At 51.2% G+C, this 27,402-nt stretch overlaps 1 protein-coding gene across 1 annotated transcript in view; it reads left to right on the forward strand.

The window, feature by feature from the left end:
- The first annotated feature begins 648 nt into the window (after window positions 1-648).
- Ark2c (arkadia (RNF111) C-terminal like ring finger ubiquitin ligase 2C) overlaps window positions 649-27,402 on the forward strand; it is a 109,883-nt gene continuing 83,129 nt past the window's right edge. Inside the window, exon 1 of the mRNA XM_085676397.2 lies at window positions 649-772. Coding sequence (XP_085532523.1) covers window positions 712-772 — 61 coding nt within the window. The 5' untranslated portion in view covers window positions 649-711. The remainder of the gene's footprint in view (window positions 773-27,402) is intronic.

The raw sequence follows: 27,402 nt of genomic DNA on the forward strand, positions 1-27,402 counted from the left end.
GCTGTTTGAGGCTGCTGTTGGCTTTCCAGCTTCACTTGCGCCTGCAGTCAGGCTCTGCACGTGCGCCAGCCTCTGTGCGCACGTCCCCGAGTGACCCGTGTGCGGTGCCCGGGGACCTCTGGGTCGTGTGCACTCGCTGTCTGTCACTGCGCTGACGAACGCACCTCCACATGTCCGAGAGCACGTCTCCCATCGTGTGCACGTTCCGTATGCACGCAGCCCGTGTGTGTGTGTGTGTGTGTGTGTGTGTGTGTGTATGCAGAGCGCCGTGCGCTGCGGCCGGAGGACCGCGCCAGGCTCCACGCGCCCCGAGGCCGTCCCCCCCCTCCCCCGCGCGCACCGCAGCGGGCCCCGCGATTGGCCGCCCGCTCCTCTAGCCGTCACCTCCTCCCCCGCCCCGCGCGCCCGCGGTCCCCGCTGTCCCCCGCGGTTCCGGCGAGGCCGCGCCGCGCTGCGCTCCGCTCCCATTGGCTGCGCGCGCCTTTGTGTGGCGGCAGCTGCGGCCCCAGCGCCTTTGAATGTCGAGAGGGGCCGGGAAGGGAGCCTTTCCATGGGCCATCTGTCTCCCCGCCAGCCGCCGCCCCGCCGCCTGCGCCCCGCGCTCCGCCTCCCGCCCCGGCGGCTCCCGCAGCCCCGCCGCCCGCGCCCCGGAGCCGCGCCACAAAGGGCCCGCGCGCATCCGCCGCCGCCGCCGCCGCGCGAGGAGCCAGGATGGTCCTGGTCCACGTCGGCTATCTCGTGCTTCCAGTGTTTGGCTCTGTGCGAAACAGAGGTATCGCTTTTTCCTTTCGGGGGTCTGCTTCCTTCCGAGCGCGGAACGCCGCAGGCACCGGGCGGGGGCGGGGGCGGGCGCGGCGGGTGGGGGCGCAGGCACAGCCGCGGGGCGAGGCGAGGCGAGCAGTGCTACTTCCCACCCCCTTCTGGGGAGACCCCCGAGTGTGGGGTGGCACCCTCGAGGGAGCTTTTATAGTGAAGTTAGGATTTGGTGAATTTGGGTCCCTTCTTCCCTAGCCCCATATTTTTTATTATTATTTGCGGCGGACGTGGTTCCTCCAAATCACAGCCCCTTCCCCTACCTAGCCCTGTGTGACTGAAGGGAGATGCATGCTGTGTGTGTGTGTGAGTGTGTGTGTGTGTGTGTGTGTGAGAGAGAGAGAGAGAGAGAGAGAGAGAGAGAGAGAGAGAGAGGTGGTGGTGAATAGATTTAATTTTCTGTGATTCCCCCCCCCCCCTTTTTAAAGGGCATATGTGTGTTTTGTTCTGTTTTGTAATTTTTATTTTGGGAACCTTAAAGCCAATGGCCAGTGAGCTGGGATCAGCCCTATCCCATGCTCCAACCTCTTCCCTCTCATGGGTACTTACACCTTCTTGTCCCTTCCTCTTCTCTCATTTAATCCTTTTTGTTTCATTGCCCTTATTCTGTGGCCCTGCATACCTCCCTCCCCGCAACTGTCTTTGTATGACAGTTGCAGTTACAGGTTCAAAATGCTTGTATGTATGCGTGTGCATGTGTGTGTGTATGCATGTATACGTGTGTGCGCGCGTGCTTACGCGCTTCGGAAATCAGACGTGCGCTGCCTTGCACCCCTGGGCCCGTCCGGAGCGGGTTGTCTGTTTCTTGGGTGTTGAGCTGTGCGTGAGAATGAGGTGGGAAGCTGCCCCCACGCCAGGCCTTAGCCCGGGGCAGGGGTTGACCAAGTAGCGGGCTGGCGATGTCTTTGTTTTTAACTGTGGTATATGGGGTGTGTTTGCACGGTCCCCCTTTCCCACACCCCTTTTTCCTTACATTCCCCTGCAACAATAGCTTGGTTTCCCCCTTTCTTCCCCCCACTCCACATTTCTTCCATTTTCTTTTAATCAAAATTTCCCACCACCCAAAGCAAAACTGAGATACATCAATTCATTTTTTTTCCTTCTTTTTGTATTCTGCCTCTGGACTCACATTTCTCTTGGAAATGTTTCTTCTCTCCCACTCCACGTTTGCTTAAATTCCCACTGGCTGAGCACCCCCTCCCTTTCCAAGAATGATGTCTTCCCTTCGCGGACCCCCTCTGGTCTTCCGAGTCAGAGCGGGGGAGGGGGTCGTAGAGCCAGCGCTTTAGTGCGCCCCAGGGGCCAGACTGCACCAGGCTAGGAAAGCCCAGCCCTCTTTCATTCAAACTGTCCCCAGCCCCGCGCCTCTCCCCGGAAACCTAAAGGCAAGGTTGGTCCCGTAGGCCTGTTTGAACTGCAGTTTTTTTGTGTGTGATGTTAGAATGATGACATTCTGCATTTATCAAATCTTTTTTTTTCTTCATTGTGTAGCTCAGTGAATGGTCAACTCGCTGCTGTGTGCGCTGTGACCCTTCTGCCTCCGCATTTAGCTGTATTGTGACACCCTCTTAACCATTTCCTGTCTCCATCCGAGGAAGGCATTGCTATTTAAGCGGCAGTATCCCCTATCTCAGGCCAGTGTGGTGGTGTTTGGGGGGGAGTAGGAGGCCAGACTAGATCATGAAATGCCACCCCACCTTCCCAATACACAATTATCTCTTATTACTTGGCATTTCCTCTTCAAACGGGTGTGGAACATTACACTCGGCAGAAATTCAAAAATGATTAAGAAGGGTGTTGAGCCTGAAAGTATAATTATCCTGATTAAATCATTATCATCCTCATTAATACCACCAATCTCTAAATACCATTGCAGCATGCTGGTTTCAGGTTTTGAAATTCAAATTGTTCAGCTGCCTTTAAAATTTATTTTTAATAACCCTCCCCTCCACCAACAAAAATCCAACAAAACCAATTCTGCCTGTCAGAATTGCAATGGCAAACTTTCACGGTAAACACACCCACCGGAAATTTTAGGGTCTGAGGGGTGAGTTGGGCTGTGAGTAAAATTCAGCACAATGTGCTAAGAGCTCATGACCTTCTGATAGAGGATACTAATGCTTAATTCAAAGGTCCTAAACCACAATTTTCTTGTAAAACTATTAGATAGTCTGCTAGCTTAAGCCTGTTCTTTTAGTTTCCATTGTAGTAAATGGATGTAGGCCATTTCAGAATAGATGTAGAGAAATAACCATTTTTGTATCTTCATCTTGTTTAGCTGAGTACATTGCACTGTAAATCCCTGTTAAGTGGATTCCTTTTGCCTTGGCTTGGAGGCTGTAGCAGCCCATTTTCCGCTTGTCTGGGTGACCATCAGCTGGCCTCCTGGCAGCACCCAGGCATAAAATTTAGTTGGAGGCAAAATTTATTAAATATATAAAAGAAAATCTATGATGAACATGACAGTTGCTGCTATTTCAGCCTCTGAAAAATTGGTGCACCAAGGTCCCTGGCTTAAGGGCAGCCACCGTGGCCATAGGGTCCTAATTGTTTAATTGTACAATGTCAAGAGCATCTTTGGACATCTGCCCTGGCCCTCAGGGCTGCCCCTTTAACAGCCGGCTCCCTCTGCTGCCTGGCCAGCCAGACCTGCTTGAAAACGGAGAACAGCAGCAGTCATGAAAGAAGAAGGTTCCTACTATGAGGGCCCTTCCAAAATAGTCATAAGTAGCCTCCCCAGAATGCTGTTTGGCAATCTGAAGAGAAAAAGAAAAAAAAATGGAAAAACAAAATAAAATAACGCAAAACAAAACAAAAACCTCAGCAAAATGGTTTTCCATTAAACAGGGGTAGCGTGTTCCGCTGTGCTGAATTACTTCCTGTTCTTATTTTGTGGGTAATTTTTTATGTATCAAATATCCTTTTGGTTGTGTATCTTTTCACCTTTTCTTGTACTAAAACTAAAGCATGATCTGTATTTTTTTACATCCCCCAGTTGACAATGTACAGCGCTCGGTTAGAGACGTTCCCCTGCTGAACCGTACTGTGGTCGTGTAGCCCGGCCATCTGCTCATTGTACGCTGCTTTTGTTCTGTTACCCTTCCGAAGCATGGTGGGCCCAGCCTTTTCTTTTTCTTTCTTTTTTTTTCTTTTTTTTTCTTTTTTTTTGTATCGTGTGCATGATGACATTGTTACACACAGAATCCACTAATACTAATATACAATCTCAATAAAGAACTAGTTTTCCTATATTAACCTAGTGTGCTTTTTCTCTTGCTGTTTTCCCATTTATTGTCGTTCCCTGCTGTTTAGAACCTCCTGCTTCTCTGTCCTCAACCTTGCCCACCCACCACCCCCACCTCCCATTGTAAGATTTGAGTGAATGCCTTTTCTTTTACTGTCCTTTTTTTCTTTCCTCTCTCTCTCACCCTCTTTTCCTTTCCCTTTCTGTGGTATAGATATGGTGACTCTAATCTCATGTAGCCCATATCTTATAACAATAGAAGCCTGGGGCCATGAGAGGGGTCAGTTGTCACACTGAAACAGCCCAACTGCATAGAGATCCTCTATCTTTGGCCACCTGTGTCCTCAATACCGTCCACTTGGCATCTTAGTATCCAACCTACAAGGCATTGGAAAGAAAGGAGAAATCACACTGGGGTTGAGAAAAGGGGTGCTGTACTTAACTAGCAATCTGGTAACATTGACTCACCTGAAAAACCCATTTTGAGTTGTGTTTTAACTTTTCGTTCACTGTCTCATTGATTTACTGTCCTTATAAATCATTCTGGGGGTGACACGTGACATGTAGCTGAAGCCACGATCCAAAGTGCTAAAACATCCCTCTCTATGTGTATATTGACATCCTCGAGACCTACAATTGTAAGTTTGTCATTTGGATCCCTGGTAAGGAAGATGCTTGGGACAGAAGCCCCCGAGGTCCCTCCCCATCCCAGGGATGTCAGCCCCACCTGGGACTGTTGGAATAAGAATCTGTTCTTTCTGTGGGCTGTGAGCCAGTTAAAGCTGATTATAGCCTGCTAGCCTGACAGCTGCTTCATCTGTGGCCCCAGGGCCTCTCTGGGGAGAAAGCAAACCAGATCTGGCCATTGTCTCAGACTGTGTGCTCCGTGGAGTGGGGGTTGGGAGGTCAGGAGGAAAGTCAGGACCTGTGTCCAAATTGAATCGCAAGAACCCTTCCAAGTGTCTTTACCCCCTTCCTGTAATTGCTCTGGAAAAGCCAACAGAGAAGTGTTTCCCCCGCCCCCCAGAGTAGAACCCAAATTCAAGCGTTTGTCAATTACATCTATTCAGTTTCAGCCCAGAACAAGCCTTGTTAAATGAGGCGTTTTAGACACCAGAGGAAATCAGTTGATTAAAGAAATTCATGGTTCCTTCAAGGGGTCATCATTTTGAAGCCGTTTCTCTTGGCGGATGTGCTTAGTCCGCGCTGTCTAGGCAGTCTTTGGGGGCGGCCCTCTGATGGTCCCCTAAGGGAGGATGGCCTGCTCCTCACTGTTCCCTGACCACAGCGCTTTCTTGCCTTCTTTGTGGCCTCCTGAGACACTCCCCACCCCCGAGAGCTGCCCTCTTGGCTCTGGCCCTTTGTTCTTTTCTTCCCAGCCTGGGTGGAAAAGCTGAAGTGATTTACTGTGACACATGGACACACACGGATGTTCTTGGCGGAGGCTTGTGCTGTGGTGTCTGTAAAGGGAGACATGCAGGTCTACGAGGCCAGACCCTTGAAGGGGTTCTGGTTTTTCTTTAATTGATTTTCTTTTTGGTTTATTTGAGACCTAAGTTTGGTAAAGCAAAATAATATTTCCATTCAACCTTAGTAAGAATCAAAACAAACTGGGTGGCCAGTTTGTTTGGAGAAACCTTCATTTCTCCCTAAAGATGGATCAATATTAATCAACTCTAAGATTTTATTTTTTTAAGTTAATGTTCAGTATTTCAGAATTCTTCAGCTAGCAGTACATCTCAAGGATAGTTAGTCAATAATCCAAAATAGTACAGAATGCAACTGGCCTTTGTGCCTTAGCAATGCCCATGACCTGGGTTATCAGAGCTAAATATCTAACATAATTCGAAGAATTCTCCCCCAACTTAAGACCCGACGACTACAAAGTCGATGCACATTGTCTTTATTCTCTCAGCCATCCGTCTGCTGTAGGAACACTGACTTCAGGATTTTGCACGAGTCGCCTGTAAATGGATCAGGTACCCCACGCCCCCCGAGAAAATGGAGTATCGCTCTTGTTCCAGTTTTCTCTGGATTTCCCTTCTGACCAGTGTTCAATAAGCCCCGCTAATCAATGAGCCTTCTTAAGTAAAGATTTCCCACAAAACAACAAATACAGTTAAACTTTCCAGATGCAGGGAAAAGTCCGCCCAGACCGCTGCTATTCACGTGTGCAGATGCCAGCCCGGCAACCTCTTTCCATTTTCTCACCTTCCTTTCCCCATGTCCGTGTTCTCTTTAAATAAACGTCTTGAAGTTTCTCTTTGGAACTTCAGTGGCTTTCTTGGGAGGTGAAGCCGCGGCTTTGGGCTGTGTCTGGTGTTAGGGGGAGTTTTCCTAGAGCTGGCTGGAAGACCATCGGCTCTTGACTCTCACCCGTGACTGTGGGTGTCTCAGTTCTACGGGACCACAACTGCCCAGATGTCTAGGACACTTTCACATTAGTTTCTCAATGGATGTAAATAGCTTTCAAAAAAAAAAAAAGCCCTCCAGGTTTAGCATCAGTTTCTGGTATGGTTCAGCCACAGAGGGGCTTTCCCCTCGGAGCGGCTCGGTTCAGGTGATTGACGAAGCGCTGGCAATGCCTGTTCCTCGGGTGTTCACCCATCCATCCCACCACTCGCTTACTTGTTCATTCATTTAAGTTAATGAATATTCATTATATACCTGCTTGGACCAAACACTGCGCTAAGGGGTGCCAAAGAGAGACCTGCTAAGACTTAGGCTCCCCGAGGTATCTGAGCAGATGGCCCACAGGGGTGGCAGAGTGGCCTCAGTTGGAGTAGACTAGAACTTGAGTCCTGGCTGTCTTGACCTGGAAGGGGAATTTAGGGACCATTCTGAGCATCATCTGGATAATGACCATCTTAAAACCTATCTCCTAGGGTGTGTAAAAACCACGCAAAGGCACCTGGCTCACAGCTGGTGTCAAAGACAAGGTAGATGGCTGCCTCCCCGCCCTCCCCGCCCTCCCCGCCCTTCCCGCCCTCCCCGCACCAGTTCATAGCTGTAGGTCCTTACTGTCCCAAGGATCAGGACCATGTAAAGTCAGAGACGGTATTGTGGAGGGATGTTGGGGGTGCCTCGAAGATGGTATGTACACTGCGGTAGAGAGTACCAGGTTGGGGGGGGGATAAGTGCCCAAGAACAGGACATGCATGTGGTATGTGCACATGGGTGATGACGGAGAGGCCTGTGTGGAGCTGTTGCTTTCTGCAGTTTCATCATGGCCCTGTGTTTGAACAAGTCTCTCTAAGTCCTCACTCCAGGGCTGCATAGCACAAGGTCTCTAGAATCTAGTCTGGAAGGGGGAGACCAGTTTCTGAGGTTTGGGATAGTTTGGTCTTGCTTCTTTGGCCACTGGAACTCACAGGACACACAGAGGCGCTCATGCAGCTTATTCTGGCACTGGTGCCTGAGAGCTGATACTAAGGGACTGAGGCCAGGGGAGGCCATAGCTACCTTCTAGGTGTGCTAGAGACCCAAGGTCCAGGTCTAAGGAATGCGAGGAAGGCTTTCATCATGGGCCTTGCCATGAAGAGGGGAATGACCAGGATCAAGTCGATGTGGAGGACCAAGGGACAGTAGGTCTTCAGTGTGCCTTGGGCAGTGTGAGATTACAAAAACAGAGACAAGGGGAGCAGCCAGCTCTGGGGAACTAGGAGCAGCCCAGCATGTGTTCAGACATGGAATTCGGCAGAGGGAAGGGGACTTTGACCATGTCTGGGAGCAGAGACCCCCGAGACTCCTCTGCAGTCTTAGCGGGAGCAGGACACAAGCTTCACTAGTAAGAGTTGCCTGTACTGTCTTAATGCTCTCTCCATGTCTGGATGGTATCCCCTGTCCACCAGGCTCTCCCTGGGAGCTGTCTGTCTCAAAATCTCAGCTCCTCTGGCAGCTGTGCCACTTTGTCCAGATGCCACAGTCTGAAGTTCCATTGAGTTTCAGCCCTTAAGGAAAGAGACTCCAGTGAATCTGAATGTCAGGGTCCTAGCTGGGTTTGCAGAGAGGTGAGAGGAAAAGTCACCTGTACCATGGGGGAGAAGAAGCTAGAAGGAACCAATCTTGGGGAACAGAGTTGGAAATCGAAGGCATGGGTGTGACAAGGAGACCAAGAAGGGGTGTGTTTCAAGTGAGTTGTAAGCTCAGGATTGGTCCGTTATCGTTTCGTTTCCTCCAGGTATAACCATAGCCTATGATGAGGAATTCAGAACCTGGAAGGAAATTGAGGCCCAAAGTGCCAAAAGCCTTTGCCACCCACTCCTTGTTGATACAAGTGATTGATCCAAGGTGACTGGCCACCCAGAGTTGATCCCCCTGTGTCTTCTGTATTCTGTAGACTGTCAGGACCCTCCCACCCCACCTCCACCCCCAACACTGAGGTAAGCATATACAAGGTGTCTTTGCTTGGCATTTGTATCTGTTAGGAAAAATGGCAGAAAGCCAGGCTCTGCGTCCATGTGGGGCTGTCAGGCTATGAGGAGGTTTCCGTTCTCAGCAGCGAGCCAGTGTCCCCACGAGGGAACTGCAATACAGGGTTAGAATGCCTGGAGGGCTGTCCCCATGTCTCCAGCCGGGAGCTTGTCCTGGATGGTAAGGTCTTTACCTTTAGATGCTTACCCAGAGGCAGCTGCCAGGGAGGTACAGCCTGTGCCCTGATTTCCACAGATAGACTAGCGATGCCTCTCATGCCAGAAGTCCGCGTTGCAGTATTTCTTAGAGCACCTTGGAGGCATCACAGAGGACATGCGTTACATCACAGAGATGACAGAATCCCGATCTGGAAAGTCTAGAAAGTAAAGTGAAGGCATTCACTCTGGTGTGATCCAGTGAGCATATGCAGGAGATGCCTTTCACACTCACTCTGGTGTGATCCAGTGAGCACCTGTAGGAGATGCCTTCCACACTCACCCTGGTGTGATCCAGTGAGCACATGCAGGAGATGCCTTCCCCACTCACCCTGGTGTGATCCAGTGAGCACAAGCAGGAGATGCCTTCCACACTCACCCTGGTGTGATCCAGTGAGCACATGCAGGAGATGCCTTCCACACTCACCCTGGTGTGATCCAGTGAGCACATGCAGGAGATGCCTTCCCCACTCACCCTGGTGTGATCCAGTGAGCACAAGCAGGAGATGCCTTCCACACTCACCCTGGTGTGATCCAGTGAGCATATGCAGGAGGAGATGCCTTCCACACTCACCCTGGTGTGATCCAGTGAGCACATGCAGGAGGAGATGCCTTCCTCACTCACCCTGGTGTGATCCAGTGAGCACAATCAGGAGATGCTTTCCATACTCACCCTGGTGTGATCCAGTGAGCACCTGTAGGAGATGCCTTCCACACTCACCCTGGTGTGATTCAGTGAGCACAAGCAGGAGATGCCTTCCACACTCACCCTGGTGTGATCCAGTGAGCACCTGTAGGAGATGCCTTCCACACTCACCCTGGTGTGATCCAGTGAGCACATGCAGGAGATGCCTTCCACACTCACCCTGGTGTGATCCAGTGAGCACCTGTAGGAGATGCCTTCCACATTCATCCTGGTGTGATCCAGTGAGCACCTGTAGGAGATGCCTTCCACACTCACCCTGGTGTGATCCAGTGAGCATATACAGGAGATGCCTTCCACACTCACCCTGGTGTGATCCAGTGAGCACAAGCAGGAGATGCCTTCCACACTCACCCTGGTGTGATCCAGTGAGCATATGCAGGAGGAGATGCCTTCCACACTCACCCTGGTGTGATCCAGTGAGCACATACAGGAGGAGATGCCTTCCACACTCACCCTGGTGTGATCCAGTGAGCACCTGTAGGAGATGCCTTCCATACTCACCCTGGTGTGATCCAGTGAGCACCTGTAGGAGATGCCTTCCAATTATTTTTTTCAAGACAGGGTTTCTCTGTAGCTTTGGAGCCTGCCCTGGACCTGGCTGTAGACCAGGCTGACCTCTAACTCACAGAGATCCATGTACCTCTGCCTCCGAGTGCTGGGATTAAAGGCGTGCGCCACTACCGCCTGGCTCCTTCCCAGTTGTCTGGTATATGCACTTGGTGTGCTCCTAGCGTTGGCTTATAACCAATTTGTGTCTCCAGTACTGGAGATGGAATCAGGCCTCTTGCATACGAGGCAAGTGCTCGCTCTTGAGTACATCCCGGCCTTTTAAAAAATCCACCCCCTAGTTTTTTGCTTTTTGTTTTTAGAGTTTTGAGAGTCTTCCCAAGTTGTCTAGACCAGCCTCAGAGTGTAGCGGGGACTAGAGGCTTTCACCACTAGGCCCAGCTACGCTCTCCATTTTGGTTTGACATGATGACAGGAGCAGCTTCACAGTTTTCTGCGCTGTCCTCACAGGCATTCACTTTTAGGGACCGTGTGACATTTCCCTAGAAACATTCCTGGTGCACCCCGAGTGTCATGGACTGCAGGCCTCTCCGGGTAAGGGTTATTGTGGGGGTCCCTGCCCTCTACCAGGCCCTTCTGTCTTCAAGTTTGGTGAGGGTACAGGCGAGGGGCTAGAGGAGACGTGCAGCTGGGAGAAACTCATTAGCAGCCCAGGGTAGAAGAAGCCCTTGCTCCTTCTTCTGCCAGGAGCAAGGATGTCTTCCCATCAGTTCTGGGACCCTGCTCAGCAGATGGCGACTCTGGAGTTTGTGCTTTCTGGGGTTTGTCACATGAAGCACACAGAGAAGCCAGCCAGAGGCAAGAGTAATATAAAGGCCCTTGTAGAGCTCAGTGGAAGTAGCCCTGGCTTCCTCCCTGTCACTACCCGCCCTGTGAGGCTGGCCAAAGCCGAGGCCTCTCTGACTTCACTTCCTGTCTGCCAAGGAGATAATTGGCCTAATTACCCTTCCTGCTCTAAAAAGCCATGATTTCCTCTTGGTGTGAACTTGCACTTCCTCTGCCCTTTTTGCCTTTTCTCTGGGAGGCAGTCACTTGTGCCTTGGCACCTGGTGGGTGAGTGCCCTTCTGCAGGCAGGGAAGGAGCGATGCTGGGCAGGAGGCGACTCCTTGAAACATGGATGAGGTTTGCTGCCTGGGGCATGGTCGCTTGGGCATGGCGATGCCAACTTGTGCTTCCTAGCGCTGAGGGCTGATCTCCTCAGTCCAGGAGAGGAAGTGCTAGAGGTGAGGCGGAGGGGCAGGAGCCTCGGACTGGAGGGAGCAGGGTTCAGCTAGCACCTGTCTCAATGGTGGAAGAAACCTGGACAGCAGCTGCTTCTCTCCCCTCTGATGAGGGAGCTGAGGACTTGCCTTGCTCCCCCTCTCTCCAGACAGCTTAAGTTGCTCTAATTTTCCTCCTCAGCTGCTAGAAACCCCTTTTTGCCCCCTTCCTGAGAACTCGGGGCACCTTCTGGGCTGCCTGCCTTTCTGGCCCACCCCTATCCCAGAGCAACAGCTTTGGCTCCTGAACTCTGTGGGAACATGGGTTAATGTGACCATTCCCACTCTGGGCTGTCTTTCCTTACCAAAAGATGCTCTTCCACAAGACCTCAGCCTGCTTGACGGGGTGCATTCCCTGGAGTGAAAAGCCCCAAGTCCTCCCACTACCTGTCTCTTTACCACCGAAGTCTTGGCCCACTGACCAAAGCTGAATGAAGGTCCTGTTCCCCAGAAAGAGGAGAGATGGGAAGACAGGCCTGGACATCTTTTCTCACATCTTCCTGTACTACTGTTCTCATTCCACAACCCAAACTGTATCCAGCTTCTGCCAGGGGTGGGGGGACAGGCCTCAGTCTTGGCCCAGTCAGCGCTCCCCAGAGCCCCTCACCTTGGGTGCCAGAGTGAGCAAGCCACAGCCTAGGCCTCACCTTGTGGGCAGAGGAAGAAGTCAGCCCAGGTCAGGAGGGAGGCACCCAGCGCTAGGGAACTGAGGGATGCTGCAGTGGCCCCACTGCAGGGTGTTGCCTGCTGCAGAACCGCAGGGGACTGTTGCAGGGATGAAGCTGTGGCATGCATGAGTGAGAAGACAGGCCAGCCGCAGTGCAAGGCCCTCGGCTTGGTCATGCCTGGCAAGTGAAGGCAGGCAGAAGAGGTGAACGCAAAGCTTGGGTGCTAACCTGGGGTGGTGTTTCTTCTGGAGGGTCCCTCTGCCTCCCCAGAGAGATGTGGGAGCAAGCGAAAGCAGACAGCACACGAGGCAAGAAGGGTGGCCGAGACTAGCTAGCTCCATTGTTGCTGCCCTCAGGCTCCCTCAAACAGGGGTATTTATCAGTCCCATGGATTCCAGGTCTGTGCCCCCCTGGCAAGTGGGTGTCCGTCTCTAGGCAGCAGGGAAACTAGATATGTGCTTGGAAGATCCCAGAACTCTGAGTCTGGGGCCGGAAAAGGGCCTGGACTTACGGCGTGGCAAACTGCAGTTCCCAGTTCTGAATTTGTAGAAAAAATGATTTTTAGATAAATTAAGCAAGGAATCCTACTTTACGTGAACTTGAGGGAAAAGCTAGAATTTTGCAATATATCCAGTCTAGGCCATGCCCCGGTTGTGGGGTTGCATCTTGCCCCTTCTAAACAAGAGCGCTTTAGGGGAGGAATACTTGGTTGGCCCAAGACCTTATCTTTCCCGTGCTGGACACCCAAGCTAACTGGTGGTTGGGGGAGGGACTCTTCTCCAAAATCTCAGCAAGGATGAGAGCCATGTCTTTTGACTCTGAGGGCCAGTGGACGCTTAGCTCTTGACCAAAGACCGCGTAGAAATGCCATGCGTCCCTCCCTCTAGGTGGGGCAGTTAAGGGTGGCTCTACAGAAGAATGCCTGGGTGAGTCTTGAAGACAACAGGGGTCTAACTGGGCAAAAGGGGTCGGAGTTTGAGGATGAATCGAGGCCTCCTGAGGAGACGCTCAGCTGGAGCTGTCCCTGGTGCCCTGAGATAGCTTAAGGACTCTCTTTCTCCTTGTGGTGAAATGCATATTGCATAACATTTGCCTTTTAAATCAGTGGTATTCCATATACCCCCACACAGTGTTGTGCAGCCGTCACTATTTGCTATTTCCAAACCTTTCTCTAATCACGTCAAACTAAGGTTTCTTTAGTTTTTCCCGATTCCCAGGGGCCTGTTCCCAGGTAGGGCTGGGGCTACATTTGCTGTGTGTCCTTCAGAAAGGCATGGTGTAGTGGTGGCAGTGTGTGTATATGTGTGTGGGGGTAGGAGAGAGAAAAAGAGAGGGACACACACACACACACACACACACACACACACACACACACACAGAGAGAGAGAGAGAGAGAGAGAGAGAGAGAGAGAGAGAGAGTATGATAGCAAAGAATGCCTAGCTTTGCCCTCAGGCAATCTGGTTTACTTATCTACCAGTTGGGCGACTTGGTTGTCTTCTCTGAACCTTGCTATCCCCTTCTGAAAAGATGAAGTTGAGTTGCTTTAATACTAGCATCATGAGAAGACAGAAGCCAACTATGATGCCTATAGCGTGTGAGATGTGCAAAGGCCTGGAAGTACTTAGCAAAAGATGCTCATTTCCTGAGCCTCACCGGTGTGCTCCCTCCCGTCCTGCAAGCACTGCCTGCCTGTCCAGGTCAGAAACGGTCCCGAGGGTAAAGGGAGGTACATATGGGATCTAGGCAGACAGGAAACGGTCAGGCTTGGTGCAGGTAGCTTACTTGTCTAAGCAGTTAATGAGCCTCCATTTTGGGTTGTGGGTGGCAGAGACACAGATGGCCTCTAGCCGCAGCCTCCCTGGGGACACCTCTGGACACTCCTGAAGCGGGTAGAGAGCACATCATCAGACTCCACAACCAGAACTAAGCCAGTGGTCTATCTGGGCATCAGGGTGGACCATTCTTTTGCCATGGGTTGGGGGAGAGGCCACACAACCCCACAGAAGTCTGGGGTCCTCCACGGGAGGGTGGTCTGGATTCTGCAGCTGTCAGGCCAGTTCTGGCCCCGCCCCGCCTGCATGGGCCCACATCCAATCCAAGAGGTAAATGTCAGAGTCCCGTGGCTGTCACTTCTGTCTGCGTTTTCTTTTCTTTTTCTGGAGTATTGGGTCCCCCTCGCCTCATCGCCATCCCACACATTCCACCCACTTTCCCCTGCCTTCCTGCTGGTCCCGTCATTTCTGCTGTTTCTCTGCTTCCTCTCCTGTCCCTCCCCTCTGCTGGTCTGGACCTGCCCCAGTGCCCTGGTGGGGGGCTTCTCTGTCTTCAGAAGAGCCCTGTGAGGGGTGACGGGATGTCCGAGGTCTCCTGTGGTCCACCCTTCCGGGCCGTTGGTGCTAGCCTCTGATGATAGGGTAGGGCTCTCATTCTCACCTGCCATGATGATGTAAGCTGGGGATGTCCTGCACCTGCGGTGAGGCCTAGTGTGCAGCGGGATGCCTCACTGTTACACATGGCTGCCGGCTGGGAGTTGCCATGTGCAGACGCCCTCTGCTGCCTCCTGCCACCTTGAATATGGTAAGAGGAAGAAGGTTGAGCCTCAACACGTTCATCTGTGCAATGGGAACCATCACAGTGACCTCCCAATAGGTCATAAGGTTATAAGGAGGCCCTGATTAAGTAGGTATGAGTCTGTTCAACTCATCTAGCAGATGCACACTGAGCACAGGTCTCTGCCTTCTGGCCAGGACCCCATGCCAGGTTCTGGGGACAGAAAGATGGCACCAGCACAAGAGCATCAGCAGACATCCGTGTAATATTCACTCTGTGCCTTTGCATGGTCCCAGTCCCTTACCTGCCCTGAAGAAATTAAACTCTGTGGGAAATGGTTCTCTTAGTCTGGGGACAGATATCATGGGGGAGGAGGTGCTGAGGCCAAACAAGGGTTAAAGGATGCACCCTGAGCAGACTGGAGGTGGGGGATCATGCTGCGGGGAAGGAAGGGATGGTGGGTGGGGAAGGACCTCTTTTGAGAGTGGGGTAGCCTGGGGCATTGCCAGTCCTCACGGTCAACCCTAACTGACAGAACAACGTTGCCTGGTGCCCAGGGATCAAGCATCCACAGTCTACTCTGAGCCCAGGCTTGTGAGCTAGGTGTTGTTTTATGAAAACACACAAGGATCCCCACAGTCTCCCAGAAAGCAGTGATGGGCGGTGCTCTCAGTAAGGGGTTAGTTAGCATGCTTCTAGGGCATGGGGGCTTGGAGGAGAAGAAGCAGTGGTGTGTGTCCAAGAGACTTCTAGAAGACGCAGATGGGTGTGAGCTTGACAGAGGAGCTCGGAGTGCAATTCTCATGCCTTTCTACCAGATGCTGGGGCCCTTTGCTGCTAGGTGGCTTTCCCGTGGAAAGGTTACAGATGCTCACAGTCCTGCAGGGTTGCATATATGCCCCTGGCATGAAGAGTTTCATCTTGCGTTCGTTTGGAGCTCAGCAAGGGTCTGCAAACTGTCCAACCACAGACATTTGTGCTCTGAATATACACACATATGTGAATCAGTGTATGGCTTCTAGAAACATCCACTAAACTTGATGCCTGCAACACGACACGGGAAGCATTAGCCTGGGAAACGAGCTCAAGGCTGGTCAAAGGCGGCTTCCCTATACTGAGGGGGGGTGGCGTGTTGACCGGAGACACCAGGATCTTCCTCTAAGAGGACCCATCCTTAGCGACTATTTGAGTCTATTCCAGTTGTAATAACAAACACAGGAGTTCATTTCTTACCGTTCTGGAACCTTGGAAGTCCCGGCTCTAGGTGTCAACAGATTTGGGGCGTGGAGAGGGTCCACTTCCTGACAGCTGTCTGTTTACATGGATGAAGAAGGAGGCTCTCTTTTGTTTGAGTCATGCACACTTAGCACGTACTGCTTGTGTGTGTGCGCACACACATGCACATTGATCACAGGAACTCAAGCTTCAGTGTCTTGTCATTGGGTTTTTGCCTTCTTTTCTCCCACCTGTCCCCCGAGTCCCATGATACCCTCGCACTACCATCACCAAATTCTCAAGATGACTATTGCAACATAGAGGCAGAGGTCATTAGCTAGGTTCATCTCCAGGCCTAGCCATATTGACTATGCTAATAGACCCAGGCTAGCCTCAGAGCTTAGACATACACACCTATTTAATCACTGTCCTCAGGGCTCTCCTGCCTCCACGAACCGTTATGAAACACAGGTGGAGAGGGGAGACCACCACCACCAAGGATGGTGACCCTGCTGATTTGGTGTGGTCTTTATCATTTTTGGTAAAGTGGACATCACAAGGCCCCTGAGTGGTGGTGAGTGCCCTGGGAGGGCACCCAGCAGAGGTGGATCTTGACCTAGGACAGAGGGTGCTGCTTCATGTCAGTGGAGAGTGAGAGAAAGGAGGCACTGGGGTGTAGAGACCACGCAGAGAGCACCAGGAAGAGTTACCGCGTCCCATGGTCCCTGTCCTAAGGTCTGAGCATCAGGTATGGGCTCAGTCCACGGAGGTTGAACGATGACTGGTTTCCCCTTTTGCCCCAGGCATTGGTCCTGACCCCAGCTGAGGTGGCCACTCACCTCTGCCACCCCTGCTGTGGAGTCGAAGAGGCCAGATGATATTAATGCTGCTGCCTTGTTTTATGAAGTGCCCTAACGAGCTGGCGAGCCAGACACACTCCGTCTTCTTTACGGCCGCTATGATTTCTCCAACCTCGAGATTAATTTGACGATAGCTGTTTATAAGCTCTTCCATCATCAGATGTGCCCAGTACCTGGGAGGAGACGGAGACTGGGTTTAGTTTGTGAGCATTCCTCCAGGTCTCTCTGTGCACGAGTCCCAGCCATCAATCACCACTGAGACCAGAGGGCGGGAGCTCCTGCTAGGCAAACCCGAGCACTCACGTGCCAAGGAAAAGCCCTGGCAGGCGGATTGCTCTGCAGATAGATCAGGACAGGCAGGGGCACTCCGTCATTCATGCTGGGAGGAAGACCCTGGGGAGGGTGTCCTCTGGCTGGGAAATTTCACTTTCGTGAACCTACACTCTGTAAGAATCATCTGGAAACTTGCTAAAATGAACTGCACACGTTCTTCCGTTATCCAGTCTTTACCCTGGCTTCAGGGTCCAGATCTTTCTCAGGGGAATGCAGGCTCCCACATGCCTGTCTCCAGTCAGGCTTGGCCTGTGGCGGTGACTCTGCAGAACTGAGCAAAACATACGATGGTGATCGTGATGTGCCTAGCCCAGGACTGGTATAAATAGACCCTCGTCTTGGTTACTTCTCTGCTGCTGTAACCAAGGCAGCTTTTTTGTTGCTATGAAGAGATACCATGACTAAAAAAACTTATAAGAGAGTTTATTGGGACTCATGGTTCTAGAGGATTATAGTCTATGATCACGGAAGCCAGGTGAACGGGAAGCCAGGTAGCCACGGGGCTGGGGCAGTGGTTGAGGGATTACATCCTGATCCACAGGTGCTAGGCGGGGCGGGGGGGCATGGTGTGGGCTTTTGAAATTTCAAAGCCCACCCCCCAGTAACACATCTATTCCAACAATGCCAGGCCTAATCCTTCCACCAAGTGAGTACCAAACATTCAAATATATATATGCCTGTGGGGGCCGTTCTCATCCAAACCACCACGACCCTCACCAGAACTACCCACAATGCCTTAGTTTTCACAGCTGAGGAATGGGATGAAATTGTGCCATTTCCCTTGGGTTGATGAAGACATTCCTTGAGAGTCCATAGGAGGTGCCTGGCACAGTGTCTGGGCCCTGGGTCAGGCTCTTCCGTGTAAGCCAAGGCACGGAACCTCCCAAGCCAGCTGTTGAGAGAGCGAAGTGTGATCCATTTTGCTTTTAACTAGTTTTATGAACTCAGTGTTAGTCCATTCATGGTCCCTGGCCTCATTGCCATGTAACCACACTCCACATTGCAGATGGAAGTGAGGGAAGTGTTGAGAGAGAGAGAGAGAGAGAGAGAGAGAGAGAGAGAGAGAGAATGACAGGCCCAGGGCCCAGCTGCTGACAGGTGAAAAGCCAGGGCTCTTGCTTCTTAGGGCTGTGCCTACCACCCTCCACTCCTGCCCAGCTCTTCTCTTTTCTGAGGGAATGAGGCTGTTCTCAGGAAGAGACAGGTAGACACAAGAGACCCATGGTGAGAGTTCAGACACTTGAGCCTGGGACCTGGAACAACAGGGTCTCTGGGTGGGTGGCTTAGTTGGGCTCCAGGCCATTCTGTCTCCTAGTCCACCAGAACATAGCTCTCAGGGAAGGCCTTAGAGATATTTGGTCCCCCTACCCTTCACTTTATGGGAGAGGAAGGGACTTGGCCAAGGTCCCTCACCAGACAGAGACCCAGAAGAGCAGGAATCTCAAAGTCATCCTGAACCCTGCATCTCTTCCTTTTCGTCTGCTTACAGCTATAGATTATTGTGTTTTGTTGGTGTTTTCCGCCATGCTGTGGTTCAGAGAGGGGCAAATATATCGGCAGAAGTACCATCAGTGGGGGAGGGCAGCCTCTGGAGGGGAGGTGGTGGTGGAGGAGGAGTAGGTGGTGGTGGAGGTGGTGGTGGTGATGGTGGTGGTGGAGGAGGAGGTGGTGGTGGTGGAGATGATGGTGGTGGTGGAGATGGTGTAGGAGGTTGAGGTGATGGTGGTGGTGGTAGAGGAGAAGGTGGTGAAGGAGGAGGTGGTGGTGGAGGAGAAGGTGGTGAAGGAGGAGGTGGTGGTGGTGGTAGAGGAGAAGGTGGTGAAGGAGGAGGTGGTGGTGGTGGTGGTAGAGGAGAAGGTGGTGAAGGAGGAGGTGGTGGTGGTAGAGGAGAAGGTGGTGAAGGAGGAGATGGTGGTAGAGGAGAAGGTGGTGGTGAAGGAGGAGGTAGTGGAGGTGGTGGAGGAGGTGGAGGAGGAGGTGGTGGAGGAGGTGAGTTTTTCAAGGTCAGGAAACTTGGGAGTCCGAGCTCAAATGCCAGCTCCAAAGCTCACTGGTGCATGCTGAAGGGCAGGTGTTGAAAAGTCAGACACAGTTTCCAGGGTTAGGGTGGAGGAGCTGGTGTAACCCACAAACTGTCTGGGACAATCGTGTCTTCCTGGTAATGAAGCTAAGGTTCCCACTACATGTGTTGGCTTTTATGACTAATTATTATTTATGATAAATAGCCGAGAAAGTACGTAAAAGAGGGGAGATCTATGTTGGCAGTCGCATTCCTTGCTGGACTGGCTCTGTTGTTTCAGGGCTGTGATGAAACAAGACATCCTGGTAGATGGGCATAGCGCACCTCAGAAGCAGAGGGAGAGTCAGGAAGGGGCCTGGGTCAAACAGAACCTTCACAGGTTGGCATTCCTCCACCCAGGCCTCACCTCCAGTGTGCCACTGAGGAAGAAAGTCATCAGCGGGTTAATTCACCATCCTCACTTCTCAAGAACACCATCTAGTAACCAAGTCTCCAACACATGGGCTCTGTGGGGTGGGAGGTAGGGCGCTTCATAGCCACACCAGAACACAGAAGATGTAACAAGAAGAAAGCCCTGTGGAACAGGCACATGGAGTTTCTCAAGCCATCAGTGCTATTGGCAGGATGGCGAAGTGCTCTTCTGTCTTATAGGCTCCATGGGAAAAACCCTTAGGAGAGAACTTGATGTCAGTTGGACTATTTTCTGGTTCCCTTTGGGGTTTTCAAAGAACGTTTCACTACTGTTAGCTGTCATATGACTCGAAAGTACATACATGTTCACGCCTCCTATCTTAGGAATTGGACTATGCTTTCTCATGATGGTGTTCCCTAGTTTAATATCCTCCTGGAAGTCTTTCAGTGACTCGTAAAGAAATGGTGAAACTGAGGGCCTTGTAGGGTTGATGCCATTTGACATCCGTAAGCAAAGCTTTGGAAACCACAAATCCACAGAATTCTCAACAAAAACATGGCCAAGTTTGTGGGTTTTAAGAGGTAGGTTTCTTTTTTACCTTAGTCATTCTCCTCCGTCATGCTTGTGACACGTGTAATTTCACTCAGGCCACTCCTCCGTCATGCTTGTGACATGTGTAATTTCACTCAGGCCACTCCTCCGTCATGCTTGTGAAATGTATAACTTAACTCAGGCTGCTCCTCCATCATGCTTGTGACATGTGTAATTTCACTCAGGCCACTCCTCCGTCATGCTTGTGATGTGTAACTTAACTCAGGCTGCTCCTCCATCATGCTTGTGACATGTATAACTTAACTCAGGCTGCTCCTTTGTCATGCTTGTGGCATGTGTAGTTTAACCCAAGCACGTGAAGGGATGAATACATCCAAGTAGGTCAGAAGTCAGAGGATTAGGAGGTAAATTTCCAGAGTCCCCAGAAGGCCAACCTGGTTCTTCTCTCTCATGGCCCAGGGGTGCACACACCTCCTCTTTCTTCTTTACAGTGTAGCCCCTAAGGCGAATCTCAGAAGATACATGATGTTAAGAAGGCTTGAAGAGGAAACAGAAACCCCAGAATTAATCCCAGAAAAAGCGCTAGCTTCAGCCCTCCTCCCCACAGACCGGTCACTGAGTCCCCTGTGCCCGGATGAAGTCAGGACACCAATCTCCTCCATACAGATGATCTAAAAGGATGCTGTCCCCTCCTTGTTTCTTGTTCCCCCAGCAACCATGATCTCTAAGTATCTTGGAATGTCCCTTAGGTCCCTGTTGTCCCTGGCTCCCTGGCTGCCCCCTACATTTTTCTACCCTGCAAATGTTCAGTTGCCCTAAACCTTTCCCAGACTCAGCTCTGTACACACGGTCAGAGTCTCGCATGGCTCACTGTGCCTGCAGAACAGCTCCACCTAAATACCCAGATTGGTTTCTGTCACATTGGGCCCACCACCGCCGTAGGTGACTGTGATGGTCTAGAGGGCTCAGCAGTGAGTTGAGTGACAGCTGCTGGCCCAGGCACCAGTCAGATTCTTCCTCGGACAATTTCAGTGGCTCTTAGCTCTGGGCCTCTTAACCTCTTGACCACTACCGTAGCTTAACCACCACTGGCCCATGGTCCAAATTTCCATCACTCTTTGTAGCATCCGTACTACTACGTGTACTACGGTCCTGTAGTGCTTGTACTATGTGTACTATGGTACTATACCTGAATTGTACTACAGGACAGTTTGCGAGTCGTTGGGCAAGGGGCTGGAGATTGAAACACACACACACACACACACACACACACACACACACACACACACACGGGGGGGGAGGGGGGATAACGCCAAGAATTATCCAAGAATGCCCCCTTTATTGTCTTATGTAGGGTCTCCTTGACTAATGACCACACCCTAACTCTCAGCTGCAAGCCCACCAGAAACCACTCCCTGCCATCAGGAACTTCTGAGGGTCTCATGCTCAGAGCAGCTGCAAAACAAGTGATTTGTTCAGAGCAGGCATAGGAAAACAAGTTGTTTACTCTGGCAGGCAGGGGGCGTCACAAGAAATTCAGGGTCTGGGGACCCACAGTTCATAACAACTCTTATTATTGTTTTTATTTCTTACTGAAGTGCTTACTAAGACCCTACTCTGTCAGGAACTATGCAGAAGCTGAGAAAGATACTGCCGTATGAATGCCCACTCATTCATTCATTTATTCATCACTCACTTGCTCACTCACACATTCTTCAAAAGCTGATTTCGCCTCTGCTCCACTCCCGGCATACTCTGGCGCTGAGGATGCCTCAGTGAGCAGTCCCGACTTGGTGGAATTTGTTCTCTACTAGAGATGATGACAGTAGACAGATCAAGTGTATCAAAGGTCACGTGTGCCACCGTGCAAAATGACCCTGGCGAGAAGGATGTGGTGCTGGTGAGGCGGTAGAGAGAGGAGCTTGCCTTGTGTGATGTGCAGGGCCGATCTCATCCCTTGATGTTATGTTTGCCAGAGCCCTCAAGTTTCAGGCAGTGGAAGAGGGAGCCCTGTGGACATCAGCCATGAGCCTGGGGTTCTGTCTGAGTGTGACATTATGTGGCTAACCTGGGCGCTTCAGAGGGTAGCCTTCCACACCAGTTGGTTCCATATCCAAGGATTCAGCCATTCATTTCCGGCGACAGAAAAATGGAAAATGTCTTCTGTGCTGAACACAGACGTTTCTTTCTTGTCCCTCTTCCCCGAACAATGCAGTTGAACAACTGCTGGCACAGCAAATTTGCATTTATTGCTGTTATAATCCAGAGGGATTGAAGGCGCGTGGGTCATATGCAACTACTGTCCCACTTATTCAGGGACTTGACCACCATTGGGTTTGGGAATCTGAGCGGGATCCCGGAACTCAATCCCTAAGCGTCACTAAGAGTCAATATGAAGGACAGCCATGCTCGCCCTGAGCACACCGAGTCAGACCCCGGGAAGCCTCCATGAGTCCTGCCTAACACACCAGCAACTCACACTAGGGATTCTAGGCCTCTATACCCCCTCCTTCTCCAGGTCCTTCTCTAAGTCCTTGCCATGGGCTTGTCCCCTCTTTTTTTCTGTTTTAACTGTGTGGCCACTTCTCTATAACTCCCTGCATCAGGTCCAGATCTTGGTCACTTCTAGTCATGGTGCAGGTGACAGGATTCACTGCATGGAAAAACAGGGACTCCAGAGGGTGTGGAGGTGTCCTCCAGAGCGGCAGAGCCTCGGAGAAGTAGCCCTCTGCTCCAGCTGCTGTGCCGGGGTCTGACTGGGGAGCTTTTGCTAGCTCCCGTCCCCTACTGTCCCCTTACCCTGTTGGCCCCTTTCCCAGAGGTCACAGTTGTCAACACTCTGAGTACCCAGTCCATCATGAGACATGACATGGAGTGTATCAGGCTTAACCTCATGGAAGTGACAGTGAGCACATGATCCACAGAGAGACATGTGCATGTGCTGGAGAAGGTGGAAGTCAGGATAAAATTTCCTGACCTTCCCAGAATTCCTTGTAATTGTGAAGGAACTTGGAAAACCATGGGTCATCTGTTAGGCCACCAGTCCTTTATTTACTTTTGCTCAAGGGCACTGGATTTGAAGCCTGGGTTACATGGGGAGCAAGACTCCTGATGCTTTGGGGCATCACTATCAAATGGGGTAGGAAGACATCTGTCCATCAGCCATGGTAAATGTCCTGGTTATTTTGTGACCATTGTGACAAAGTGTCATAAACTGTACCTTAGACCAAAGGCAATTCTATCCCAGCCCTGGAGGATGGGGTCATGGACTCGAGGGGCCAGCAGTGTCCTCAGTGTTGATGCTGACAGTCCTTGAGTCCCTTGGTTTGTGCACACAACACTCCCGCCTCTACCTCTGTTATCACCTGTGTCTTCTCTGTGCATCTCGGTGCTTCTCTAGGTCGTACAACACATTCGTTACTAGGATCTCACCTTAACTGATTCCATCTGCGGAGATTTTATTTCCAAAGAGGTTCCCATTCGCAAGCTTTGGCCTAGGACTCCAGTGTACCATTTTTGGGGCAATACAGCTCAAGCCGCAAGGATAAACTGTGCAGACTCTGGTATTAGGTAGCATAGGAGGAGGACTCAACAGAGGGAGAGTAGGTCCCGGTAGGCTCCAGGAATGGGGACCTCCATAGTTTTGGGTAACTCAGTGACGCAGAGATGATGATGAACAGCGAATGTGATTGAATGAAACAATTGAGTTAGGATGCATAAACCTCACGCACCATGGGGGCTGGCTTCTGACCCCCTCCAGCTACCTGCTAGAACTGTAAGGCAGGGACAATGAGGACGCAGAACTTAGGAGGCTACAGCCCGTCCATTTGCCCCTCCCTTGCAGGAAGCATTATGGGGTGTGTGTATGTGTGTGTCAGTGCGCATGTGTGTGTATTCGTGTGTGTGTGTGTGTGTGTGTGTGTGTGTGTGTGTGTGTGTGTGTGTACATGAAGACATGCTTCTATGACCTTTCCCAATGCCTGGACTTCAGGCATGGTGGCTAAAGAGAAATAGAATGATTGTAATCTGATCTGTTGGATAAGCTGACATGTTTCACCCAAACCTTGGCCCCTGACATTCTCCAAACACCCAGAACTGGCCTTTCTTTCTTTGTTCTACTTGTGCTGTGAATCTCCTTCTCTCCCATTTCCTTTCCTTATTGCGTGTCTGCGGAGAAACCTGGCTGAATGAGACCCCTCTGGTCACTGGACTGATGGCCCCTGCTCCCAGCAGGCTCCCAGCACCACACAGATGGAAAGACTCGGTCACCCTACCCCTAGTCCTGCCCCAGAACAGCTCTAGTCCCCTTCCCCTGTATCCATCCCACTGTGGGCTCTGGTCCTGGCACTGGTCATGGCAAGTCCTGGTCTGTGAAGTGGAGGTAGGACGATCCACCCGAGACAGACATGAAAGAGCCATCAGCTATGAGAAGCTGGCATTCTGTAGTGCGGCTTTGTGCTACCATCCGAGGTTTGGCCCAGCAATTCAAGTGTGGTGCCTGGGCCCAGCGACTGACTCCAGGTGGCCAAGCCTGGCTGCTCCCTGCCTGGTGGGTTAGGTCAGCCTGCTAGGAAAGGTGAGTCTTAGGTAAGGGGCTCACCAAGCGATGACCCTCTACAAAGGGGCAGTGTGGGCAGCTCTTGGAGGGCAGGAGGGAGGGAGAGTCAGATAGTTTTCCTGAGAACATGGCACATAAGAGGGACCTGGGGGTAAAGCAACATCAGCAGTCTAAGGGTGGGAGAGCAGGTCTCAGCAGAGGGTGTAATACCTGCGTGGCTGGAGCTCGTGGCCTCTTTGCCCAAACTAGGGTCTGGAGCAAGGACCTCGTGAAAACTGATGCCAGAGAACCTAGAGGTATTCCACCCAGAAGACTTAGCACCTAATAATTCTAGTTGGTTGAGAATTATTTTGTTTTACTCATTTGTTTGGGAAAAGTTTGTAGGTAGAAAATCTAGGACTGGTGTGATGTTCCACATTGTCAGACAGGGTTAGGCTGCTTCTACTTCTGTGGCCAGCTCTGCTATTGGTAGTGTCCGCTCCAAAAGTCACCCATGGCCAAGATGGCTGCTAAGCTGCAGCTGCTAGAATTTTCCAGTTAAGAAGAGAGAATACCTTCATAAATGAAGGCATTTTCCTAGAAAGTGTCAGAGCCATTTCCACTTCCCCTGAAATCCTAATGGATAGGTTTCGGTCAGTTAGCTGCAAGGGAAGCTGGGAATGCATCTTTACCCCGATGTTTATGTGTCTGTTGAGATGTATGGAGGGGAAGAAGCATGTTGGAGGAAACCAAAGACCTCTACCACAGCCAGTGATTTAGTACTTCAGCTGGCAAGTGGTACTCTAGGTCCAGATTAGCTGGAGATGCATCAAGAGTCCACCGACTCTTGGTTGGCTCAAGCTAGGATGACCCGATCATGAGAATCATGCAAGAACGGCCTCTTCTCCATGAGACTGAGTTCTTTACTGAGGGTGTTGTGGGGTTCTCTTCTGCTAGGACAAGAAGGGCTGATGTGTTTGCAGCTACCAACCGCGGAGCAACACAGAGAATGGTCTCTACTGGGGCTAAGCTAAATGTCAGAAAGCAATATTCCTATGTCCTCAGACTGCCCTGGGAGCTTGAGGTTCCTAAGGGAAATGCAGTCGGAATCTGGAACCCCTCACAAAAACACTCTTGTAACCCGAGTGGACTGTGTCTTTTTCTCAAAGCTATTTCCACAGCAATCCCAGTTTTCCACCTTATCCCTTCTTTCCTCCCCTCTCCTTTCTGTCGGAAAGGGGAGGGAGGCCCCGACTGCACCAGGAAAAGCCCTTATTGTGTTAGGGAAGTTGTCAGTGTTCCTGGAGGAAGGAGGTTCAACTGCTGGGGAAGAGTCATCCCCACAGGCCTGTGCTCTCTCTCTCTCTCTCGGGCTACAAAGCAGTTGTAGGGATCTCCAGGAATAGAAGATCCACAGAGCTCCCTGTGTAGAAGTTCATGCATGTCCAGCCTTGGATTGTGCCCCTGGACTATGGAGCTCTGGAGTGGCAGGGCCTTAGCTCCAGAGTGGGCATCTTTGGTGTCATCCTCTAAGGGGGTTTTCACGGAATCCTGCATCTCGAGGTGGGATTGAGCCTTCAGCTGTCCTCTCCCAGAAGTGCAGGGTGGGTGGGGCACTGCTGGGAAGAGGACCAGCTTACCCAAGTTCTTGCTCCCAGCTGATGACAAAGGAGGTGTAGGTGTCTTTTTCTTGATGTGAACTTTGGAACTTCTCTTCCCCACCAAGCCTCTGGTCTACTTGAATCAGGTACTGGTGTTCGGGTGCCTTGAACTGGACGCTCTTCTGCTCCTGCTCCAGATGTTAAAACATCACTTAGCTGTGCTCTCTGGAATGAAAATTTCAATCCCTGTAGGCTTGCTTTTCTAAGAAGAACAAGAAATGTATTTAAGAGACTGACATGTAAAACAGCATAGAAAACACTGTGTGTAGTGTGTGTATATGCATATATATGTTATGTATGTGCATATTAAGATTTGATTGGGAATTACAGGCACATAGTACAATAGCCTAAGGATAGGCACTGTGTACAAGCAGCACTCCTTCCCCAGGGCTGGTTACCCTCCAGGGTTTCTTTCTGGACCTTTCCAAATATTGTCATGCTCATTCTGTCTCAGCCCCTTTGACCTCTCTCAGGATTGTCATTGTGTGCAGATGATCATAGAATGAGGGAGAAGCAAGCCAACAAGCTGGCTCTCTGTAGAAGAGCCCTTCTTCCGTAGAGCCGAGACCAGCTCCTCTTCGAGTACAAGCTAAAGACCCCAGAGACCAGTCACCCTCTCCTCTTCTGTGTGTGCGCTCCTGGTGACACTCTCTGTCCCTTCCCAGTCCTTAGACTTCTGCATTAGCAGGAGAGGGGGTTGGGTGATATGCTTTTGAAGATCCCTTTTAGCTCAAATTTCCATGATCCTATTATCTACTTCATGCCCCGTTTCCCCACTTAAAGAAATTAGAAATAGAGCAGCATTGAAGATAATAGCTCATTTGTGTCCCTGAAGGATTTCAAAGGCATTTCCAGATTGCAAGCAAAATGGAGCTCGAATTTGACTATGGTTGGTTTGCTAAAGGCACCCCCTCCTGCTCTCAGCTCCCAGCTCCCACTCACAAGTGGAGTGCCGTAGGGATGCCCTAGGTTTGCTTGGGGGCAACTTTCAAGATAAGGAAACAGATTAGGGACAAACAGTAGCTTCTCTCCAGGGGCCGTGGCCTGGGCACAGCGGCCCCTTGGGATGAATTATTGGGAAAGCCAGTTTCCCCATAAGGTTTTTGCATGCAGGGTTTACATGTCAGCTAGATGCTCCTAAGAAACTTCTCTCAAGAGGGTTGACATAAAGGAGTGGGTTGTGGAGTAGAGAGCTGTGGAGGCCTGGCAGGCCATAGGAGCTTTGGGCTGCTCTACCAAATCCTGGGGTTCCGTTCTAGATGTCATCCTTGGGGCCCAGGGTTTAGCGTTACTAGGAACCCTGCAAGGTAATATAGAAGCCATTCAAATGGACGGTGGCTCAGCTCGGCACCTCTTCTTGGGCAAAAGAAAGTCC

This window comes from Myodes glareolus, chromosome 13, assembly GCF_982192425.1.
Source record: "Myodes glareolus chromosome 13, mMyoGla1.1, whole genome shotgun sequence".
Lineage (NCBI taxonomy): Eukaryota > Metazoa > Chordata > Mammalia > Rodentia > Cricetidae > Myodes > Myodes glareolus.